The sequence below is a fragment of the Notamacropus eugenii genome, chromosome 7 (genome assembly GCF_028372415.1).
Source record: "Notamacropus eugenii isolate mMacEug1 chromosome 7, mMacEug1.pri_v2, whole genome shotgun sequence".
Lineage (NCBI taxonomy): Eukaryota > Metazoa > Chordata > Mammalia > Diprotodontia > Macropodidae > Notamacropus > Notamacropus eugenii.
Window position 1 is genome coordinate 39,729,537 of NC_092878.1, and position 20,636 is coordinate 39,750,172.

At 38.5% G+C, this 20,636-nt stretch overlaps 1 protein-coding gene across 4 annotated transcripts in view; it reads right to left on the reverse strand.

The window, feature by feature from the left end:
• The window catches only part of STXBP6 (syntaxin binding protein 6), a 351,813-nt gene that overhangs the window by 220,849 nt on the left and 110,328 nt on the right, over positions 1-20,636 (reverse strand). For all 4 annotated transcript variants that reach the window (XM_072624345.1, XM_072624344.1, XM_072624346.1 and 1 more), the window contains one exon: positions 18,464-18,652. In XM_072624345.1, the coding sequence (XP_072480446.1) occupies positions 18,464-18,617 (154 nt within the window). In that variant the 5' untranslated portion in view covers positions 18,618-18,652. The remainder of the gene's footprint in view (positions 1-18,463; positions 18,653-20,636) is intronic.

Below are 20,636 nucleotides of genomic sequence, written 5' to 3' on the forward strand. Positions count from 1 at the left end.
CCTGCTTATCCCCTTCTCCCCCACTTTCCTGTATTATGATAGGTTTTCATACCAAAATAAGTATGTATTTTATTCCTTCCTTTAGTCGAATGTGATGAGAGTAAGCTTCATGTTTTTTGTCTCATCTCCCTGCTTTTCACCTCCACTGAAAAGTCTTTTACTTGCCTCTTTTATGAGAGATAATTTGCCCCACTCCATTTCTCCCTTTCTCCTCCCAATATATTTCTCTCTCACCGCTTAATTTCATTATTTTAGGATATGATCCCATCCTATTAAATTCACCTTGTGCTCTGTGTGCGTGTGTGTGTGTGTGTGTGTGTGTGTGTGTGTAATCCCTCCAAGCTACCCAGATATTGAAAAAACTTTCAAGAGTTACAAATATTGTCTTTCCATGTAGGAATGTAAACAGTTCAACTTTAGTAAGTCCCTTATGACTTCTCTTTGCTGTTTACCTTTTCATGCTTCTCTTCATTCTTGTGTTTGAAAGTCAAATTTTCTTTTCAGCTCTGGTCTTTTCATCAAGAATGCTTGAAAGTCCTCTATTTCATTGAAAGACTATTTTTCCCCTGAAGTATTATACTCAGTTTTGCTTGGTAGGTGATTCTTGGTTTTAGTCCTAGTCCCTTTGACTTCTGGAATATCATATTCCACACCCTTTGATCCCTCAATGTAGAAGCTGCTAGATCTTGTGTTATCCTGATTGTATTTCCACAGTACTTGAATTGTTTCTTTCTAGCTGCTTGAAATATTTTCTCCTTGACCAGGGAACTCTGGAATTTGGCCACAATGTTCCTAGGAGTTTCTCTTTTTGGATCTCTTTCAGGAGGTGATTGGTGGATTCTTTCGATATTTATTTTGCCCCCTGGTTCTAGAATATCAGGGCAGTTTTCCTTGATAATTTCATGAAAGATGATGTCTAGGCTCTTTTTTTGATCATAACTTTCAGGTAGTCCCATAATTTTTAAATTTTCTCTCCTGGATCTATTTTCCAGGTCAGTTGTTTTTCCAATGAGATATTTCACATTATCTTCCATTTTTTCATTTTTTTGGTTTTGTTTTGTGATTTCTTGGTTTCTCATAAAGTCATTAGCCTCCATCTGTTCCATTCTAATTTTGAAAGAACTATTTTCTTCAGTGAGCTTTTGAACCTCCTTTTCCATTTGGCTAATTCTGCATTTTAAAGCATTCTTCTCCTCATTGGCTTTTTGAACCTTTTTTGCCAATTGAGTTGGCTATTTTTAAAGGTGTTATTTTCTTCAGTCTCCTTTAGCAAGTTGTTGATCCACTTTTCATGCTTTTCTTGCATCTCTCTCATTTCTCTTCCCAATTTTTCCTCTACCTCTCTTACTTGATTTTCAAAATCCTTTTTGAGCTCTTCCATGGCCTGAGACCATTGAATATTTATTTTGAATGTTTGGGATACAGAAACCTTGACTTTTATGTCTTTCCCTGATGGTAAGCATTGTTCTTCCTCATCCAAAAGGATGGGAGAAGATATCTGTTCACCAAGAAAGTAACCTTTTATGGTCTTATTTTTTTTTCCCTTTTTTGGGCATTTTCCCAGCCAGTTACTTGACTTTTGGGTCCTTTGTCAAGAGTAGGGTATACTCTGGGGACCTGTAAGCTTCCACCAAGGTGGCACAATCAAGCCTATACTGGTCTGGGCTTAGAGAGGAATCTTTGTACCCAGAATCTTAGCAGTTTCCTCTCTATAGGCACTTGGCCTCCAGTTCCACCAAGCCAGCACTGGGGGCTGATTTTCAGATAAGCTGGATGGGCAGGGCCACCATTCAATGTGAGATAAAGAGAAGCTCCCTCAGGGCCTCTACATAGGGCTGAGGCAAGAATCAGCTCCTCAGTGCCCTCAATGCTTTTATGATCCAACAATGGATGTGGCTGCTATAGGGGCTGCGGAAGAAACTGCTGCTGCCTGCGGATGTGGCCTCTGTGGGCTGCTGCCTGAGGCCAGAGCTATGAGAAGGCCCTTCTCCCTTCCCAGCCAGCTGAAAAACCCCTGTCACTGACCTATGGCACCTGTGGGTTGAGGGATCTGTGAACTCACTGCTACTGGGACTGGAGATTCCAGAGACTGAAAATTCTGCCCTCGAGCTCAGCTCGGTCAAGGCTGGGCTGGGCTCCACTCTGCGTCAGGTGCAACTGACATTTCCCATGGGCCTTTCAGGTCACCCTGGGCTAGAAATCTCCTCCACTCTGTTGTTCTCCACTTCTACTGCTCCAAAATTTGTTGAGAGTCCCTCTCTACATGTATTTAAGGGCTGTGTGGGGAGAGCTTGCCTTTGTGGGTTTTTTCTACTCCACCACCTTGGCTCTGCCCTCCGATTCACTTTTAAAAAAAAGTTCTATTTCCCCAACATGATGGGGCCTTGGGAAGATACAATTATTTGGAAAAGAAGTGGAAAGTTCTCCTTGGCTTACCAATATCCTCCCACCCAACCACCACTTAAGAGGGAGGCAAATAAAAAATCATTTACATCCTCCTTTACAAAAGAAGATTTATACCCATTAATAAATCTCTTGAGAGTTTTCAAGGAGTTTGCTTTCCTTTTTTTCCTCACACAATTAAAGACAAATACACAAGCATCTTCCTGTTCCTGATCAAATGGATGATACCCATGAGTTTCCCAGAAACTTCTCGGATCTGCAAACTGGCCCCTTTATTCCCTAATGTCATTTGTTACATTTTAAAGCATAATCTCCCAAAGGCCAGTATAATCGAGATGAACATGAAATCAGACCTAGCATTCCTTCCTGAGTGACCTAGAAATTCTGAGCTTTAACACAGCTTAAGTTTTATTGTCTAGTTAATCAATAAACCTTTATTAAGTGCCTACTATATGCTAGCCACTGTACTAACCTTTGGAGATAAAAAAAGAGGTAAAAGACTCAAAGAACTCACAGTCTAATGGAGAAGACAACAAATGTTTGTAAACAAGACATATTATATATACATATGACAAGTAGGAAATAATTAAGATATGGAAAGTACTACAATTAAGAGGGGTCAGCAAAGACTTTTAGTAAAAAGATGTTTTTTGGATGGGATCTGAAGGAAGCCAGGGAGGCAAAAATGAGGAGGGAAAACATTCTCACTCTATAGGGGGCAGCCAGCGAAAATAACCAGAGTGGAAAGATGAAGTGCTTTGTTTATGGATCAGTCAGAAGCCCTGTGTGGCCACATCAAAAAGTCCCTGTTGGGGAGTAAGGTATAAAGAGACTGGAAAGGTAGAAGGGACTGGGTTAGGAAGGACTTTGATTGCCAAGTAGAGCATTTTGGATTTGTTCCTGGAGGTGAGAGGAGGCCACTGAAGTTTATTGAAAGGATAGGGGGTGGGAGGGATGATATGGTAAGTTCTGCCTTTTAGGAAAATCACTTTAGTGGAAAGGAGATAGACTGGAATGGGGAGAGATCTGAGGCAGGCTGACTCACCAACAGGATTTTTGGAGGAATCCTGGGGTGAGGTGATGAAAGACCAGCAACAGTGGCAGCAATATCAGAAGAGGAGGGGGCATATTCAAGAGATGCTGCAAAGGTGAATCAACAGGCACAAGATTGGATGTGGGGAGGTGAGAAATAAGAGTTGAGAATGACACTAAAGTTTGAATTCTGAGAGATCAAGGAGGATGGTGGTCTCCATAGTAATAAGGAAGGTAGGAGGTGGGGAGAGTTTGAAGGAAAGAGAATGAGTTCCATTTTGAACATATGGAGCTTCATGAATCCTTTCCTGATCTCTACCAATGGTCAATATCTCCCCCTCAATGCATCTGTTTTGTAATGTAACTGTATATGTATGTCTTCCTCTTTAGATATAAACTCTTGTTCTGCTTTTGTTTTTGTGCATAGCCCAAGCTTACTAAATAATTGTTGATGGATTCCACAAATCACTTAAACGTCTCTAGCCTCACTTTCCTCATCTGTAAAATAGAAATAATAATACATACAACACCTTTCTCACAGGGCTGGTCAAACTCTCATTAGACAGAGCATGTGAAGTGCTTTGCAAAACCCTCCAAGTGCTACATTGTTACTATGTCCTCATAGCTTTCTTTTTCAATGGAGCTGTGATTTCAGCAGCATGGGGAGCTCCCAACTCTTTCTACCAATGAGATTTACAGCTGCTTTGTAATTTACAGTCTTGGAGTTGCTGGGAGGAACCCGAGGGATGAAGTGACTTACATCAATGACGCAACCACAAGGTTTTCTTGCCTCTGAGACCAGCTATCTGTCCACTGTGATACACTATCACTCTGCAACTATCACAGCATTGTGTTTTAAAGTTACAAAACACTTTCCTCATGATAACTGTGAGGGAAGTAGTGTAAGAATAATCACCCCCATTTTATAGATGAAGAAACTAAGGCTCAGAAATGAGGAAATTTTTTTGATTAGTGCAGATGAAGCCAGTGTTTGACAATTTATAGTCTAAGAGGGTTGGCTGGGGTACTGAGAAATTAAATTACCTGCCCAGGATTACACAGCCAGTTATATGTGAGAGGCTGCACTCAAATCCAGCCAGGACTTCTGTCTGAGGGACCTAAACTCTACACACTAGTAATATTTTTGACTACCAACCTGGCAGGATTGTTGTGCATATTAAATGAAATCATATGAAAATGCCTCAAACCACAAAGGCCTAGGGCAGCTAGGTGGTGCAGTAGATAGAGCACTAGCCCAGAAGTCAGGAGGACCTGAGTTCAAATCTGACCTCCAATACTCAGCAACCCTGGACAAGTCACTTAACTCTGATTGCCTCAAAAAAGAAAAAAAAAGCAAAGACAAAAAACACTCTGCCAAGGCTGATATAAAATACAAGCTACTGTTATCATTACTCTGATTTTTTTAATGGCCACCACTAGCTGATGAGATAGCTATAACAGAAAAAAATCAAAAGTCATCTAAACTTGCAAGCGCTGAGCTGTAGACTTTAAGGAAAGACTGTCTTTAATATGACCACATATGATAGCTGTGCCAAACATAGCAAACCACTTCCCTGTCCCCTGTGGGTGTCTGAAAGATAGAACAATTATTTGAAGTCTGATTGTGTTCTAATCATGTGCACCTCGTGGTTCAGCATGTACAGCTTTATTTATGAATGGCATTTGTCTGCCAATTCAGGGATTCTCTCCACATTCAAAAGATGCCTCTGAAGAAAATCTCTCTAGATTTATAAAGCAAATTAGTGTTTGATCACATAAAACAAACACGCACATACATGTGCACATGAGTGAATGAGGCCATATAATAGTACAGAGGAAAGGGTAATGAATTTAAAGTCAAAGGACAAGAATTCAAACCTGTTGTTTGTGAGAACACACATCAAAATCTGAAATAGTTTTAGAAAGAAATATATTAGGTCATTTCATAGAGGAGAGCAAGCTGGAAAGGAGGCATGACTCCCTCTCCTCTAGGCTCCAAAGATTTACATTACATAGAATTTGGACAAGGGTGACTGCCCACAAATCACATTTACACAGTTAAGCAATTTTGCCAAGAGGGCAACCTGACCAAAACACAAGAGTGGATGGACCCATCACAAGTCCTGGGTATGGTAACCTAAGCAAGAATGCCTTGGGTATATCTAAGACCTGCGGGAGCCCAAAATATCTTATAGCCATCTCCAGCAAGCAGTGATAAGCCTAATATGATTGTCTACTAACGGCTATGAAGAATTAGATTGGAAAAGCATTTTTGAGGTTACCTTGTCTAACCTCTTCATTTTAAAGATAACGAAATTAAATTTAAGTCACCCTAAAAATATCAGTAAATAATTATGGTACTTTTTTCTTTCTTTTCTTAAAGACATATTCTTCTACATCGATCGACAAATTTGGTTCCAAGTTTACTTATCTCTGCAGGGGGTAGAGGCAGAATAAAATATATAAACCTGCAATGTATCTAGGACACAAAATGGCAGATAATCAATAAATATGTCATAAATGGGATATGAAAGACAATAGACTAGATCGCCTGTTCATGTCTATCAACACAAAAGGGCTAGAGAGAAACAGTTTTGTCAAACATACCCTGCCGTAGAAAGAAAATGTTCCTGGCCTGACTTAGAAAAATGTGATGGAGATTCTTGATTTGCCAGTCATCTTAGTGAAGCTCTGTTCAAAATCCTGGTGGCTGCTTTTTTATCTCTTTCTCTTCATGGGATAGGATCACTTCACTCACTGCCTTATCTCTGAAAGAAAATTATAAATTTCCTCCTTCTGGCTGACTGAGACTTCTGTAATTTAACATTCAGAAAATGTCAGTATCCTCTGAAAAACAGGCATCTCTAAGATTACCTAAAAGTACTTATGAGAAACTAAAAAAGTACTTCACCTAATCAGGTGGCAATATTACTTGTGCTTTAATAGGAAAACTGCTTTAGAAAGAGCTACTTAATAGCTTGACTAAGGAGGCTATTTAAGTTGGGTGAACCAAAAATTATGTTGATTTCAACATAATATTTCATTTCATTAATCCTATATCTTTATGAGTCAGGAGGATAGATTGATCAATTGTGTGGACTTTATTGCTAGATCTTCATCGATGTAAGCATTGTATTCAACCTTCAGATATACTAAACTTTCCTGTTTTTTCCTCTCTTCCTCTCCCTCTCGCTCTTTAATAATCAGAGGCTAGAATTGAGATAATTTAATTCAAGTGAATCATAAAGTAGAACAAAAAAGTCCTTTTTACAGATGAGGTAATCTATTCTCATAAAAGTTGTGACTTGACCAAGTACCCATAGGTAACAAAGTAGAAGTTAGAATTCAAATTGGGGCATGCCAACTCATTGACCAGTGCTTCCTCCTTCACTCCTTCCTCCCTCTCCACCAAACCATCTGAAAGTTGTCTACAAAAGGTGTTACGCTATAAGGTTAGACGAAAAGTAAGTAAAAATTCTCTGTTTGTTGGACATGTTATGATAAATGTTTGTATTATCTCAGTATCAAAATCTATGTTTGAAGAATTTCACCAATATTATCGAAATTCCAGGGCATCAAATTGAGAAATGATGTGGTCTAGTAGAATGATAACCAATCTTAAAGTCAGGAAAACCTGTTTGAGTCTAGTCTCTGATCACATAGTGGGAATATGACCATGGGCAAGTCTTTGGGCTCTGTAGAACTTACTAAGACACAAGTTACAAAGGAGGTACCAACCTTCAGTGCAGCAGAGGGAGTTAACTCATCTGTGGGTTGCCTGTAGCAAAGAAATCACAAATCCAGCCTTATCCTTACCAAAACACATATTCTGTTAGTTACTACCTAGGTGACTCTGGGCAAATTATTGCACCACTTTGTGTCTCAGTTTCTGCATCTGTAAGATAAGAAGATTGAAGAAACCTTATAGTTATCTATATATCATTGTATCATCAAGATATCACTGTGAATAAAAGACTGGATTTGGATTCAAGAAGATATCTTGAGTTCTAATCTTGCCTGTGAGACACTTAACTATGTGATCCTGGGCACATCATCTAACTTTTCTGCCTCACTTTCCTCTTCTATAAAATGTGAATGTGAATGTGTTTATGTGCATGCACCAGCTTCCTATCTAGTGGCAGTTAGACAGTGCACTACATAGAGCAATGGACCCAAAGTCAGGAAAACCTGAGTTCAAATCTTGCCTCAGATTCTTATTACGTGTGTGAACTTAACTTCTGTCTTTCTCAATTCTCCCATCTGTAAAAAGCACTTACCAGCTGCTGTGAGGATTAAAAGTGCTTTGCAAATCTTTAGATGATACACACATGATGAACTATTTGTGGATTTTTCCACTAACTCAAACTTTGGACATTTTGGCATACTTTTGTAACTTTTATTTCTTCACTGATATTCACGTGTCCTAGGACTAGATGGAAACTTATTTAGAAATACTGAATATGACTACTCTCTTCAATTGGATCATTATCAAAGAAATTTCATTGCCCCAACATGGCTAATAGCAAATGCCAAATGTCCCCAAGATCTCACAAAATTCCATGGCACCTCATTTTGTTTGCTAATACTACAATGAAACTTCTCTATAACAATATATTCCTTTTATATGAAGAGTGAAAATTGGGGAGGCTTTTCCTACTTTATTGAGACATTGATGAAAGATGGAAGGCTCAATGAAGGCTATCAAAAGTTATATAAATTATTTTCATTGTCATTATTATCATTACCATGACTGTGGGGGTAGCATGACTGCCAGGTATCACATACAGTATTATTATTCCCTATAGCCCTCCAGATATAGATGTAGCTTCATCAAAGGGTATTCATAACCACTTTAAAAAACTATTTCTTCTCCCTCAGTGCCTCATCCCACTAACCAATCTAAATGCTACATTAGTACTTCAGGGATAAGTGATTTCACTAATGCAAGTCACAGTCCCTCTAGTCCTTAGGGGATGTTCTTGGAAGAGTATCGAGGCCTAAAGATTCATCCCTATAGACTCAATCAGGTGGTGAACATCTTTGAACTTAGGGAGGATGTTTCTGAAATGAAAAATATGGAAGGTGTCACCTTTGACACTCAATGACTTTTCATCTTGATAGGACTTGTCAGAGCTTAGCCTCTAATGGCATTTTCTTCAAGAACCCAAGGTCACATCTGTGCTTTGATGAGGAAGGTTTTAAACTTCTTACTTTAAAACCCTTTTGAAGTGGCAAACATTAAGCTTTCCAATAAAACATACAGGCATAATTTGGTCAACACAAAGATAAACCTCTCCTTCTTAAGAGAGGGCAAGCACAAGGAGATCTTTATCCCCACTTAGGAAAATTAAGACAGGAACTATATATAGTCCTGAAGACCACATACTGATTTAAAACAAGAATGGGGAAAAAATATTTCAAAAGCACTTATATATATATATATATATATATATATATATATATATATCCACACGTAATTAGAATGGAATGTGTCAATCAGAAGTTATAGTGTTAACCTCCTAATGAGCCTCTGGTTCAGTACTTCTTTATAAAAGGAAAAAAAATCATTAGACTCAAATGCTTCATCTGCTGTCCAGAAATTACCTGGTTTTAAATGGAATTTCCCTGAGATTAATTTTTTTTGGGGGGAGGAGGGGCAGGGGAGGGGAATTTGCTGGTTTTCTTTGTTAAAAAATTAAAAAGGTTGAAAAGATCAAGTAGTTTCCTAAAGTACATAGTAGATCTTGAATCTAAATAGCAACTTCAATTAAACTTGGTAAACATGTAAGTATCTGCTGAACTATGTGCACTGAACAGTGCTAGAGGGAAAGGGTAAGGGAAGGTAACAGGCATTTCTATGGCATCTACAGTGTGCCAGGTATAGTGCTAAGTGCTTTTCACAAATATCTCATTTGATTCTTAGAACAATCCAACAAGGCAGGTCCTATTAGTATCCCCATTTTACAGCTGAGGAATCTAAGGCAAACAGATTAAGTGATTAACCCAGAATCACATAGCTAGTTAAGTATCTGAGGCCAAATAGGAACACAGGTATTCCAGATTCCAAGCCTTTGGCTCTACCCACTGTGCCACCAGCTGCCTCTAAGGGAATTGATGAAGGGCAGAGAGGGAGATGCAAAAGAATACAGTCGGAACACTGAGGATCTTAAAATCCAAATGAACAAAAAACAGACATACATGAAGCAATTACAGATCAACACAGAAGCAATTTTAAGATATTATAAAAGTCGATTCCTTCCAAAGAATTCAAAAGTGTTTTACACACACGTATGCTCTTCCTCTCTCTCTCTTCCTCCCTCCCTCCCTCCCTCCCTCTCTCTCTCTCTCTCTCTCTCTCTCTCTCTCTCTCTCTCTCTCTCTCTCAAAAGTATCCACACAGTTTTAAGCTATTAAATCTTAAAACTGCATGAAGATTTGTGGAACAATCCTTATTTAGCCTGATTCCTAAAAAGTGAGAATGTTAGAAAAGTACTCCCAACTTTCTCAATGAGAAAAAACAAAGCAGGGAAATTCAGTGAGTCAACCAGGATTACAAGTTATTATCTACTAAATACAAAGACTGTTAAAGCCTAAGAAGAAGAATCAAGATCCTGAAAAGTGTATTTTCCAATTGGCATTCTATTGGCTAAAACATATGTCATCTTTAGTATCTTAGAGGCAGGGAAATTGGACTGTTTTCATTTGGCAATATTAATAATTTCCTCAAGACAAAGCTAATCCTATCTTACTTGAGTCTATAATGGATTCTAGCTTAAAAGACAAATAACCCCATTAATTGCCAAGATAAATTTTAACTTTTAAAAAATATAATGAGTATCTTGACCACTACTCCAGAGCCAGGCTCTTCCCAACAGAGTTCTATGGGTTCCCTGAGGGGGTTGGGGTGTCTTTAATGTCAACGACTTGAGCCCTTACCAGTTGTGTTCTCCTCACCTCCTACAGTTGGGTGACAGTGACTAGTACCCCATTTAACCATTTAATCATTTAAAAATCACTTAGCTTTTAGAAAAGGATATTTGCTTCAAAGGCATTGCCAAAAAAAAAAAAAAAGCTGTTTTCTCCCAACATGCCAGAGGTACACATTTTCGCCTATTCCAAAGAGATGTTTGGGGACAGTGGGCTCTGACTTAGTTCAGTTTCTGAATAGCATTGGTCTCACCAAGTTCACACCAGAAAAGAATCAATACCCTGAGGCAGACTAAAAGGGCTTCTAAAAGCACCTTAATCTGGCAATAGGCAGCTATAGCCAACCAAAAAGGTGACCATTCACTGAGTAGTTAGCAGATTGTAACCAGTTAAGAACGTTTATTCTATTCCACAGTTTCTTCAGAGCATTTCCATTACATGTCACTATTACTCTCCTGAAAGAAGGCTCTTTAGCCTCTGCCACATGAGAAGATCCCAGCAGAGATCATGTGCCAGTCCCTGTTATAAAAATCAAGAAATTCCATGACATTTTATTAAAAATTGTTAAGGAGAAAAAAAGAATACCCCCAAAATGACAATGACGGGTAATGCTTAATACCACTCAGGTAACTACTATGGATGTAGAGAGGTTGACTCAACAGTAATAATTACAGAGCCTGGCACATAAGAATTGTTTAGGCCCAAAGAATTTGCCTCGGTAATCTCATTGGCTCCCATGGGCTCCCTACTCACCACTTTCTATATCCAAATACCTATGTCTAATCTTTCTCCTGAATCCTGCATTTCCAATTATCCATTAGATGGCCCTCCATAGATATCCTCTAAGCACAACAAACTCAACGTCTCAGAATTAACTTAACTTTCCCCCACTAAATCTTCCCTCTCCTCCAAGTTTCTCTGTCTATTGAGGATAGCATCAACCTTTTAACTCACCCAGATTCACAAGTTTAGCTTAATCCTTAACTCTTCTCTCTTTCCCTCCCCAGATGAAGTCATTTGGCAAGTCTTATGGATTCTACCTCTCCATTTATCCATCCACATCTGTCCCCTTCTCTCCACTCACATAAGCACCATCCCGGTTCATCATCTCGATGCTATTCATTGTGATGTCCCTGTTACCAGTCTCTTCTCCAATTAATCCTCCACAAATCTGCCCCTCCCCAAAATAAATAAATGGAAAAATAAATAAAAACAAAAACAACCTTCTGTAGTAAAAACCTGACCATAAAATCCCTCCTCTTGTCACCTCTCTTCCTCAATCAAAAATCTTCAGGTACTCCTTATTGCTGGTATGATAAAATACAAATTCCCCAGCTGATCACTGAAAACCCTTTACAATGTGACTCTACTTCCAGACATTTCACATTATTTTTTTGGTATTCCATTTAAATTCTCTTGGTTTTAGTTTCCTCATGTATAAAAATGAGGAGACTTTACTTGATAACATGGAAAGTACCTTCTTACTCCAAACTGATGGTCCAATGTTCCCTTATTACATCCTGGGTTCCAGTCGACTAGTCTACTAGTTGCTGCCTCAAATCAGTATTCTTTCTTCAGCCTCAATACCTGAGAATAGGATGTCCCCTGTGCTTAAAATACATGACCTTCTGCCCTCCATCTTAAAATCCTTACCTTCCTTCAAGGCTCACTTCAAAAGGCATGCTACTTTCCTATTACTTACCTTTCTTAATACCTTCAGTTTATGCTTCTCTCTTCCCTCCTCAGATTGTCATCAATTTAAATGCTTTATCCCCACCTTTAGACCTCTCTGGCAGCAGAGGTTTTAATTTAATCCTGCATATAATAGGTGCTTAATAAATCATGGTTGAATTGAATTAATATAGACTGTTGAAATAATTTATTAGGTAAATTATTTCTGCCTAGTATCCCTTACTTGGTTTATATATAACTTGAGATCTGAAAGGCAAAGGAGCAACATGGAGTTCTTACATTATTTTTTTCAATTTCTTGGCCCTCCAAGCACTACCAGAGCTAGAAAGGACCTGAGATCTTCTAGTCCAGTGGTGTCAAACTTAAATAGAAGCAGAGCCCTACCAGCTACATAATGACTTAGAAAACCTCAAATTAACATTACCTATATTTATTGTATTTTTTAAACATTTTCCAATTACATTTTAATGATCCCTATCTCCGTTGCTAGATCCTCCTCCATGTCATGCCTCTAACAATAGGTGCCCTTAAGGTTTGGTTCTGGACCTTCTCTTCTCCCACTACCCTACTTCATTTGGGGATCTCATCAGCGTCCAAGAATTTAATTACCATCTCTATGTTGATGTTTCTCAAATCTGCCTATCCTGCCCCTATGTCTCTACTGATCTTCAATCTTGCATCTTCAACTGCCTTTTAGACATCTACAGGTAGATGTTTAGTAGACATCTTAAACTCAATATGTCTATCCAAAACAGAACTCATTATTCTTCCCCCAAACCAGGGTTGGGGAACCTGCAGCCTCAAGGCCACGTGTGACCTTCTAGGTCTTCGGGTACGGCTTTTTGACCGAACAGAACTGATCCTTTTATTGAAGACATTTGTTCTGTGAATTCTGAATTCAATTAAAGGGCTACACTTGAGGACCTAGAGGACCACATGTTGCCTTGAGGCCACGCTTTCCCTACCCCTGCCCTAAACCCTTTCCTTTTCCAACCTTCCCTTCTACTGTAGAGGGTGACACCATCCTCCCACACCCTCAAGCTCTCAACCTAGGAGTCATCCTGAATTCTTCATTATCTCTCACTCTCTTGTATCAAAGCTATTGCCAAGACCCATAGATTATACCTTTGTAACATCTTTCAAATGCTACCCCTTCTGTCTTTTGACATTGACACCACTATGGAGCAGGCCCTCATCATCTCATACCCTGATTATTGCAATAGCCAGCTGGTAAGTCTGCCCACCTCATGTCTCTCCCTACTGTAATTCATTCCCCATTCAGCCATCAACATGATTTTCCTGAAACACAGATCTGATCACATCACCTCCTACTTAATAAACTCCAGTAGCTCCCTATTGCCTCCCTGACTAAAAACAAAATGCTTTGTTTGGCATTCAAAGCCCTTCATAACCTAACCCCTCCTACTTTTAGGAGGTAGGTCTTCTGTCTCTAAACATCATTCTTTTCCACTAAACCATGATGCCATCCTCATCCCAAACTATATACCTAAGCTATTCCAGAAAGGACCAAACTGCCTCCCCATATATATCAACACACACAGTTCCCAATTCCCCTCTTATCTTCAAAGACATTTCAAGACTTCCTTAGACAACCATTTAAATATTTAGTAACCATGAGGGTCCTAACAGACTTCTGTTCCCATAGGATAGAAATTGTATGATAGAGGGTCAAGAAACACAAAGAAATGAAGCACTGCTCTAAGAACTCAAAATAACACACTTATGTGAAAAGAAAAGTCTATAAAAATGTTTGGAATACATAATGTGTATGTAATTTAATACTCCACTTAACATTGTACTCTGTCTGCAGAAGCAGCCAAAAATCTTTTCAGATTGCTACCCTGAAGTCAGTGAAAAAAAACCCCAAAAAATGAAAAATAAAAAACCCCATTGAATTTGGAGAAGGCCTGAATACTGATGATGTTACTGACTACCTCTGTGACCTTGGGCAGGTCACAATGAAGTCACGTGTAAGGTCTCTTCCAGTTCTAAATCCTATAATTTCCCATGGATTCAAAATATTCTCAGTCAACCCCATCAGGAATAGCCAGTCACTTTCACCATCACACCCCAAATGAGCTAACTTTGGCTAGAGGAGACTGAAGGGGGCAATCTCATTTCCGAACAAACTTTCATTTGGCAGCTGTTTTGGCAATTCCAAACAGGAGAACATCAGTCTGATTCAAAGATTTGGGGTGGGAAGGTGAACATAGTCAAGGGAAATTTGTGCTTCAAAAAAAAATAGGGGGAGGGGGGACCCACACAACCAGAATAAAAGAACACACAATTCTCCCCAGTTCCTTAAATAAAGCTACTCTACTGCTATCTTCCCTTCTGGAATGGAAAGACAATCACAGTCTGTCAGAATGAGAAGAGAGGAGACTGGATTTTGGCATTGGCAAACCTCATCAAGATGAGACTGACATGTCTTCAAGCAGCAGGTGGGCGCCAAAAACTGCCACCAGTTCCTTGGTTGAACTCAAAGTGTGAAAATAAAGCAAACTGTGAATGATGCTTCCTTATTCTTCCCTCTCGATTAAAAAATAAATGAGAATTGGAAAGACTTGAGTGCCAATCTCACCCAGCTCCCCCTCCTCCCCTTCAATTATGCTATCTGCCTAAATGTCAGATCTATTTCAACAATCTATCCTTACACAACTTAAAGCAGTCAAGTGGCAAAAGCTGGTGAGAACAAAGGATTTTCCTTATTCAGAAGGCGGTGGAAAAGCACAGCTCAGAGATTCAGACTGGAAGCTTGAAGCTGATGGGTATTTGTGAAAGATACCCAGCCCTCCTATAACCCAGCTTTTCCTCTTCCCAGATCATTATCCTCAATTGCAGAGGAAATGGTTATGCTATCTTACAGAGATTAGGTTGTCAGAATCCCCCTATCACTCCTGCACAGGACAAGACAGAAATAGGCAGGCAATAATGAATAGCCAAAATCTAAGCAAAATTATTCAGTTATATATACCTAGCAAAGAAATGTTAGCTTTTGGACGCCATTTCCTTAGGAAAAAAAAATACCTACAAATATGAGCAAAATGACCAGACATAAGAATCTCTTTATGTGCAAGGGTCAGTCAGGGCAAAATCCCACAGTTTCGGATTCAATGCAGCAATAACTCAAATTGTTTCTCAAGTTGATGAAATGTTTTCATTATCAACACAAGGATCCCCTAACTAAAGAAAATACAAACATTTTCAAGGCTCTGTTCTCACTAACAATAAAGTCTTATGACACTATTCCTAGAAAGTATAGTCTGTTCTTAAAATGTTTTTGTTGATTTCTTCTGTTTTTACGTCACTTACATTTCATACTACATCTCTCCTCATTCTTCCTTCTCAGATGCCATCCCATAAGATATAGAATTTATTTAAAAAAATAAAAGAGGACAAGAAAATGTATCAGCAAAACCAATCCATATTGAAAAAACATCTGAAAATGGATGGATTGTTTCACACCCATGTACTCACCTCTGTAAAGAAGTCTGGTGGTATAGAAAGAGTGACTTCTCACATTTCTTCTTTGGATCCCTATTTGTTCTTTGTAATTTTGCAATATTTTAAAAGATGGTTTTGTGGTGGCTTTTCTTCCCATTTGCATCACTGTGGTCATTTTGTACATTGCTTTATTGGTTCTATTTAGATCAATTTGCATCAGTCCATGTAAGTCTTTCCATGATTCTCTGTATTCATATTCTTTATTTTTTTACAGCACAGAATATATTCCATTACATTGGTGTATCGACATTTGTTTAATCACTCCCCGATCAAATGGCATTCACTTTGTTTCCAGTTTTTTGCCAACACAAAAAGTGTTGCTTTCAATATGCTGGTATATCTGGGGGCTCCTTTTTATCAATGAGCTCCTGAGGATGTATACCTAATATCTTTCATCATTAATCCCCTACTTTTTTTTGGTGGGGGAGGTAGGGAGGTGTGATTGGTGACAGAGCCTCTAGACCTATGATTTTATTTTTATACAAAAATTCCCTTCACTGATGCCACCCAGTAACAACTCCATGCCTATAGTTTTACAGAGTTGCCAGGAGCACTGAGACACTAAGTGATCTACCTACCACAACATAAAGCAAAGTCAAGACTTGAATCCAGCTCTTTTCAAATCCAAGGAGAGACCCACTACATCAAGCTGCTTCTATGGCTTTTACCTTATTGGTGGAACTCAAATGTCCATTAATCACACAACATTATATTAGCAGTCATAAGTCAATCTCCAGGGTTTTCTGATTCTTCATCTATATTCCTCACCTGTAAGATGAGGGATGGTAACCTATAAGCCTTATATAGGAATGTACACGTATGTGCTTTTTCAAAGCAAGACTGCAAATTTCATTTGTGCAAATAATTTATTATCCATTATTTGAAAGGAAGGTATATACAGTCTGAGATCAATCAGCAGTCTACCTCTTTTTTATTTTCTAAAACAAAAGGCTATAAATTCATAAAAAAAAAACAGCTCTAGCAAGGGGCTATGTTCTGAATACCTAAGTTAGAATAAGATGACCTCATTTCAAATTATGACTCAGAAACTGACTACCAGTGTGGTCTTGGGCAAGTGACATAAACACAGAATCCGAAACTTGGAAGAAGCCTCAAAAGTTATCTAGTCCAACTGATAACAGAGCACAAAGGTGCTCACTCCAGTCCTTTTGCATCTTGGCATTGCTGTGCATCTTTTATCTCTTGTTGTAGTTGTTCAGTCATGTCCAGCTCCCCATGACCCAATGGGACTGTACTGTCTGTGAGGTTTTCTTGGCAAAGATACTGCAGCAGTTTGTCATTTCCTTCTCCAGTAGATTAAGGCACACATGGAGTTAAATAATATGGCCAAGGTCACACAGATAGCAAGTGCCTAAGGCCACATTTGGATTCAGGTCTTACTGACTTCAGGCCCTGTGCTCTATCCACTGAGTCACCTTATCTGCCTATTCTCTACCTCTACTATTCCTTTATTAACAAAATAAAACACTTGGTCATTTAACCATTTGGGACTTCTTTTTCCTCATCTATAAAGTGAGGGTGGGTTAAATTTGACGATCTCTAAGTTTCTACTAACCTCCAAACCCTATATTCTCTTTTGTGGTAGGAACAGTGTCTGCTAAGTAGTAGGCTAGGCTACTTGAATGGCACCACACTTAAGACCTAACTGGCTGAGGGGACTAAAGGTTGAGGCACTGATGTAGCTTCCTAGCACCCAAATATAAGGAGTCAGCAGCATCTCCATCAGGCTTCTGATTGAAGTCCAACATAAGAGAAAGGAAGATATGCCCACCTGAATCAGTGCTATAACCTTGCTGATTATACTTTCTCAGCTATGACTAAGAAAACCTCTTTATCTGACCTTAGATATTTCACCTGTGCTTCATTTTGTTCCAATCTAAAACTCAAACAACCAGACTAGCCTGAATCAGGCCAAACTTAAAATGCTTTTACAGACTAAATATAGTTCTACTTGTGCAATCATCTTGCCTTCTAGGAAAAATCACCAAGTCCCTGAGATGCATTCCAATTAAATTTTCATGTCCAGTATATTGACAAAAAGGAAAAAAAAATCAGAGAAATATTTAAAAAGAGAAGAGGGAAAGAAATCATTCACACAGAAAAACAAAAAGAATTAGAAAAAGAATTATTTTTTAAAGATATAGCTCAATTTATCTCTTGACCTGTCCAAAGCAACAGTCTCAAACATCATGTTTCCACATGTCCAAGGGATCAGACTAGAAATTCCCATCATTCTATGGGAAGTCCTGTTCTACTTTTTATCAGAAAAATCTGAGTTATGATTCCAGAGTAAATCCTGCAGTAATATATCTTCAGAGAAAGAAAAAGTACTCAAAGCGAACTTAATAAAAGAGACACATCTACCTAACAAGTCACCTGCTGTCAAAGCAATGAGCTGGGAGCCTTGTTGTCATTCTCGTATTCCAAAAGTTGTCAGGATTCATCTTGTGCCATCACCCATCACTCCTTATCTACACCAGTTATATCAATGAAAGTTGCTGCATCTCACGCCACCAGTAAAGAACCAGTAAAGAATTCAGATAACCAGAAATAATTATAAAATAAGTGAAAAAAAAAGAAAGACTAGTAAAATCTCCATTATCTGCAGTACTGAACAAAAAGTAACACATGGATACATTTATCCTCAAACTCACCTAAAAATCCTTAGCCAAATTTCATAAACAAAATCTCACCTCCTCTCGTTGTGACTATAGAAGCAAGGGCAAACAAAGGTACAGGAGCAGGAAATTGAGGAGATAAAGGATATGAATTATATACAGATTGGACAATTAGGCTCTGCATAACTGAGAATCATTTTTAAGTGTAAAGTTGTTTCAATTAAGATCATTTTTTTTCTCCTTACCAGACAGGCAGATGTAGGTTAGATATTCGCCTTGACCCCCAGTTGCTAGGAAAGGAATCTTTTTCTTCGTCCTCCGCTTAACTTGGACAGCTCCCAGCATCCGTTCATCAAGAGGTGCAAAAATTTCTTTGCTGATTGCAGATTTGGCACTCATTGTAGTTCAAAGATGGAGGCCACTCAGTGATTACTCTAAGGCAAAAACCACAAGGAGGATTGGAGTTAATCTTACTATAAGAATCCCTGATGACAATACTATAAGATATTATAGAATACCCTGTATAGTGGTATTGTTTAGTCAACCGACTCTTCGTGATCCCTTTTGGGGTTTTCTTGGCAAAGATGCTGGAGTGGTTTGTCATTTCCTTTTCCAGTTCATTTTACAGATGGGATAACTAAGATAAACTGGATTAAGTGACTTCTCCAGAGTCACACAGCCAGTGTCTGATACTGGATTTGAATTCAAGAAGATAAGTCTTCTTGATGCCAAGCCCAGTGTTCTATCCACTGTACTACTTAGCTGCCCCAATACTATATAGTACCAAGTACTATAGTTCTATATAGTACCAAGAATACAATAATACTATAAAAATAAATAAAATAGGTGGCAAGTTGTTTTTTTTTTTTTAATGAAGATTAACCATTCTGGGTTAACCATTACTTTATAACACAGGGTCTTAATGATGACCATAAAAAAATAGGTACATTTGTCCTAACGCCTTTCTTGATAAAAATTAACTACTCCAAAGTACTCTATAGCTTGTCAATATATCTCCTCGGATCACTCCTAAATCTAACATGATAGAATCATAGATCTAGATCTTTAAAAGACTTTAGAACACAGCCAGGTCAACATCTTCGTTCTGCAGAAAGCTGAAGCCCAAAGATGTTAACCCAAGGTCACAAAGGCAGTTAAGTGTCAGAGCCAATATTGAAACACAGGTCCAATGCCAAGTTCAGCATTCTTCATGCTGGCTAATGTCTTTCCTCTCCCTTACCCTACATGGAACAAGGTAACTGATCTCTGCCAATTCCATTGCCCCAGAATTCTTAAAGTCACAGAGTTCCTTGCAATTCCTCTACACCTGCTTTAATTGCAATCCAAGTCTTTCTCTCTGTTCTATCTATAATGAAGAGTTGCCATTTTCCACAGGTTTTCTTTCCCTCAGTGCAGCAGCTAAAACTGCTTCTCTGAACCAAGATTCTGGTCAAATAAAAGAAAACATTACTATTATATTGTCAAAGTTAAAAGATACATCTCTCTTTTCTGCTTACAACTGGTAAATAGCTAGCACTTTAGGGAGAGCTTTAACATTTGCAAAGTACTTTACATATGCTATCTCTTTGGCATCGGCAAAAATCTTGGCAAGTATGTGTTATTATCTCCATTTTACAGATGAGAAAACTGAGGCTAAGAAAGATTAAGTGACTCTTTGATCAAAGTCAGACAACTAGTAAATATCTGGGATAGGATTTGAACTCAGGCCTTCTCTGCTCCAAATGCAACACCTCCCTCCACTCTATAACCTTATTGCCATTTGATAAATTCACAGACTGAGGAATACACGTTATAGAAGAATTTATTTGGGTGCTTGAAGGGGAGTCACTGTGTCACCATGGAAACAGTCCTAAATTTGAAGTCATAGGAACTAGGTTCAAATCCCAACACTGCTGCTCTTTGTCACACTGTAAGTAGTCACATCCTCTCAAGATCCCAGTTCCCATGTCTATAAAATGAGAGAGTTAAATAAGACAATCTATGAGATCCCTTCTACCTCTAGATCTATAAGCCTCTGATCTTAAGTGACTCTTGCATCAAAACAAAATGGATCAAGAACTTTTTAAAAAATTATTCCATGCCTTCTCAAAATTTCACAGAATACAGAGGATTTCATCTTTTCACCTATCATACTATAAACTGTACTATACTATATTTCTCTGTGAATGTATACATATAAAATTAGATTTCTTCTTCAGGTCTGCTAAGTGGCACAATAGATAAAGTGCCAAGTGCCAAGACTGGAGTCAAGAAGACTGAGTTCAAATCTGCCCTCAGACATTTACTAGCCGTATGACCCTGGGCAAGTCACTTTATCCTATTTGCCTCAGTTTTCTCTTCTGTAAGATGAGCTGGAGAAGGAGATGGCAAACCACTCTAGAATCTCTGCCAAGAAAA